Source organism: Sinocyclocheilus grahami, unplaced genomic scaffold (assembly GCF_001515645.1).
Source record: "Sinocyclocheilus grahami isolate Dianchi unplaced genomic scaffold, SAMN03320097.WGS_v1.1 scaffold513.1, whole genome shotgun sequence".
Classification (NCBI taxonomy): Eukaryota; Metazoa; Chordata; class Actinopteri; order Cypriniformes; family Cyprinidae; genus Sinocyclocheilus; species Sinocyclocheilus grahami.
The window spans coordinates 509,048-513,730 of record NW_015505692.1 but is presented as its reverse complement, the minus strand read 5'-3'; the positions used below and the strand labels follow the sequence as shown (position 1 = coordinate 513,730).

Sequence of the window (4,683 nt, the reverse complement as noted above, 5' to 3'; positions counted from 1 at the left end):
CACACACTCACTCACTCACACACTCACTCCTCACTCACTCACACACTCTCACACTTACTCACTCACTCACTCTCACACACACACTTGCACACTCACTCACTCTCACACACTCACTCGCACACCCACACACTCACTCACTCACTCGCACACACACACACACTCACTCACTCACTCACTCACTCCCTCACCCACGTACACTCTCACGCACGCACGCACTCACACTCTCACGCACTCTCACACACACTCTCTGACTCTCACACATACACACACTCGCACGCACACACACTCACTCACTCACACACACTCACACTCTCACGCACGCACTCACACTCTCACACACTCACTCACTCACTCACTCACTCACACACTTGCACACTCACTCACTCTCACACACACACACTTGCACACTCACTCACTCACTCTCACACACACACACACTTGCACACTCACTCACACACTCACTCACATGGACTCTCACTCTCACACTACAGACACACACACGCTTGCTCTCACACACACTCTCTCACACTCACTCACACACACTCACTCACTCACTCACTCGCACACACACACACACACACTCACTCACTCACACACTCACTCACACACACACCCTCACCCTCTCCCACGCTCTCTCGCACACACACACACACACACTCACTCACTCACACACTCACTCACATACACACACATGCACACTCACTCTCACACTACAGACACACACACGCTTGCTCACACACACACTCGCTCGCTCCTCACTCACACACACACACTCGCTCGCTCCTCACTCACACACACACTTGCTCGCTCCTCTCACACACGCACACACTCTCTCACACACACTCTCACACACGCACGCACGCACACACACACTCACTCACTCACTCACTCACAAACACTCTCACACACGCACACTACAGACACACGCTCGCTCGCACGCACGCTCGCTCGCTCCTCACACACAAACTTATTTCAGCTAGTGTCCAATGCAAGCAACATTTCTCATTTTCATTTTGTTGATCGTGATGTACTAAATACAAAACTGAATTAAAATTGATTAAAACTAGGCTATATAGACACAAATTAATAAAATTCAATAAAAAAAAAAAATAAAACTGACAAAAGGATGCAACAATATTACTAAAACGTAAAAAAAAAAAAGACAGGAGTAAATATAAAAATAAAAAACTTAAAACAATAAAAACTACAATATAATCCCAATTCTACTAAAATAACACTGGTTCTTACACATGAATAAATGAAAAACAACAACAACAACTAAAATGTGATCTTACCACTTGCAATAGACAGTCCGCTGCTGTTTGAACGGATTGTTTTGGAGTTCAGGACTTTTTCTGTGAATAAACATGAATAAACTACAACATTTATATGCTCACTTAAATAGATAATCAACTGCTGGCAAGATGGACTTTAATACAACTTAGCTGTCTATACAATAGAAATGAGCTACAGGACAAGACAAAACAGAGAGAAAGGGCAGTGATGATTCCTTCAATTCTACTAAAATAACACTGGTTCTTACACATGAATAAATGAAAAACAACAACAACAACTAAAATGTGATCTTACCACTTGCAATAGACAGTCCGCTGCTGTTTGAACGGATTGTTTTGGAGTTCAGGACTTTTTCTGTGAATAAACGTGAATAAACTACAACATTTATATGCTCACTTAAATAGATAATCAACTGCTGGCAAGATGGACTTTAATACAACTTAGATGTCTATACAGTAGAAATGAGCTACAGGACAAGACAAAACAGAGAGAAAGGGCAGTGATGATTCCTTTCACCACAAAAATAGAGAAACTTCAACACCCATAATGCACTGGGCTTGATCCGGCTGGGACACAAAAAAGTGGAAGTTCAATCTGTAGTTTTGAAAAATTGACAATACAAGCTGGTTGAACATCAGCACACTTGTGGTTTAAATCCTCTCTCACTGACTGGTGCGCTACTGACCCATGATGAGGGATGAAACGCTATGCAGTCTATTAAAGACAATATTGGCTGATTAGATGGCAATGCTGACCTAAAATGCTAAATGTTTGCACTCTCTTCCCCGTTCCCACATCTCAGACCTCAATACATCAAATATGACCCTTTTTTAGACATAGTTTTTGAAGTAAAGAGTAAAGAAAATACTATGCAAAACTTATTGAAACAACAGTTCTTTATTTACCCTTGTAAGGCCCCCTCATAACACCACTTTCTCATTGGATCTAAGCAAATCTCATAGGTGACCTATTTTGATCTAAAAAAAAGTGAGTTGTCACTGAAAGGTGAGGAGTTTGCATCCATGTTATAAATATGAATTGGTGAAATAAGACTAATGTAAGTCTGGGAATGATGTGGTGATGAACACGTGACACAAATGAAAACTCTCTTATATTTGATTGCAGTTCTGCTCCAGGATTATTATTGTTAACTGAAACCAAAATTTATAAAAAAATGTTTTGTTTAAATTGAAAGAATATAATTAAATAATAATAATATATAAATATTAGATGAAAAATGAGAAATGTTGCTTTGGCAGCTAACTGACAAGTGTTTAAGTTACTGACTGGAAATACATAAACTACAGCTAAACTACAGCTGAACTAAAACTACAACTGAAATAAACCAAATTAAACCTAAACGGTAACATTTGCATCTACATTTAGTCATTTAGTAGATGCTTTTATCCAAAGCGACTTACAAATGAAGACAATGGAAGCAATCAAAATCAACAAAAGAGCAATGATACACAAGTGCTATAACAAGTCTCAGTTAGCTTAATGCAGTCCACGTAGCAATTTTTTTTGTTTTTTTAATAATATAATAAATAAAAAGAAAACAGATAGAATAGAAAAATAATAGAGCAAGCTAGTGTTAGAGGCCTTTTTGCTTTTGTTAATTGTATAGTAAATAAAAAGAAAAGGAATAGATAGAATAGAGAAGCTAGTGTTAATTTTTTTATGTAAACAAGCAGTTAGTAAATGAATGGAGTGCAAGTCTAAAAGGGGCAAGTTTTATATATATATATATATATAAAGAATAGAACTAGAATAGAGAGTGCTAGAGTTAGAGGGTCAAATAAAATCTCAACAAGACCAGATGAAACTTCTAAATTATCTAAGCTAACAGAGTGTGTTAAAAATGTAAAAGATTGGATGACCAATAATTTTCTCCTATTAAATTCGGAGAAGACAGTTATTAAATTCGGATAAGACAGAGACAGTACACAGAATCTCGTGGATTACAATTCGCAACTAGACGGATGCACGGTTACTTCCTCTACAGTCAAAAATCTGGGTGTTATATTAGATAGAAACTTGTCTTTTGAAAATCATATTTCCCATGTTACAAAAACAGCATTCTTCCATCTTAGAAACATTGCCAAGTTACGAAACATGATACCTGTTTCTGATGCAGAAAAGCTAGTTCATGCATTCATGACCTCTAGACTGGACTATTGTAATGCACTGCTAGGTGGTTGTCCTGCATCTTCAATAAACAAGCTACATCCACAAGACACCTTGGTGACGAACTTTCCTCCGAAGGGCCCCACGAGGATCTGAACACCCTGGTGCTTCTTGAAGTCCTTCACTCCCAGCTGCCCGAATTTATTACAGCCGAAGGTCATCAGACGGCCGCGCTCTGCACAATCATTCACACACCATGAGCCTCAATCGTCAGAACATCAGCAGTAAAAGCAGCGGCGTGAGGCGAGATTAAACGCACCGTCTATAGCGGCGGTGTGCGTCTTTCCCGGAGCGATGAACTGGATCTTGAAGCGCGAGAGCTGCTTGACCAGCGTGAGGGTGGTGGTGTATGGGATCCCCTGATAACCCTGCACAACATCAGTCAGTGTAATGACAGTACGGCTGTCCATTTAACACAGTGATAGGACCCTAAAGTTTAAGATACGAGGGCGAAAACGCCCCTCTTATATTTATATATGATATAGTAATATAACACCAGCAAGAGTGCTGTTTTCCCCAATATCTGCACAAATGCAAATGTGATTGATTTGTACAACAGTTCAATAAACATGAAGTTAATATTGCGTACATTTAAGATTGACAATAATATTGTCAATATTAGGGCTGGGAAAATAAATCGATGCATCGCGAATCGAGAAATGATTCTGCATCGATTCCGAGATTTCCCGAATGCATCGCGATTCTCTCTCGAGTCGATTCTGAGCGTAGTTTTGAACAGCAGATGGCGCTGCATGCTTTAGAAACCGCCGTACTCTGCTCGTTTCCAAATCCTTCCACACACTTGAACCTAAAATAATCATTCATAAAATTCGAAAAGGTTGATGCGAACCACAAGGGTGTTCACAGTGGGCTGTGTTTACATTAATCTCGTGTCATTAAAGCATTCTGAGCCGAGGTGAAATGACAGACTCTTCAGCGCTCTTCTTCATGAGCGTTTGAGTGTGTTGATAAAAACTAGAGTAGAGCGCCATCTGTTGTTAAAAACTAAGCTCAGAATCCATTCCAGAGAGAATCGCCATGCATTTGGAAGATCTCAGAATTCATCCACGAATCGATTCTGCATTGATTTATCGTCGCAGACCCTAGTCAATATTGTCTGTTTTACTTAATTTCGCAAATTAAAATTGTTCTAATCAAAGCCACAGCAGAATTATTGAGTGTATCTGATCAACACAGTGG

At 39.6% G+C, this 4,683-nt stretch overlaps 2 protein-coding genes across 2 annotated transcripts in view; both read right to left on the bottom strand.

Moving 5' to 3' along the window:
* The window catches only part of LOC107554793 (serine/threonine-protein kinase Nek9-like), a 12,179-nt gene extending 10,193 nt beyond the window's left edge, over window positions 1-1,986 (bottom strand). The window contains exons 1-2 of the mRNA XM_016237403.1: window positions 1,982-1,986; window positions 1,591-1,650 (exon numbers count right to left, since the gene is read on the bottom strand). Coding sequence (XP_016092889.1) covers window positions 1,591-1,650; window positions 1,982-1,985 — 64 coding nt within the window. The 5' untranslated portion in view covers window position 1,986. The remainder of the gene's footprint in view (window positions 1-1,590; window positions 1,651-1,981) is intronic.
* Window positions 1,987-2,001: 15 nt separating this feature from the next.
* Window positions 2,002-4,683, bottom strand: part of LOC107554777 (serine/threonine-protein kinase Nek9-like) — a 22,741-nt gene continuing 20,059 nt past the window's right edge. Inside the window, exons 13-15 of the mRNA XM_016237385.1 lie at window positions 3,743-3,851; window positions 3,504-3,658; window positions 2,002-2,010 (exon numbers count right to left, since the gene is read on the bottom strand). Coding sequence (XP_016092871.1) covers window positions 2,002-2,010; window positions 3,504-3,658; window positions 3,743-3,851 — 273 coding nt within the window. The remainder of the gene's footprint in view (window positions 2,011-3,503; window positions 3,659-3,742; window positions 3,852-4,683) is intronic.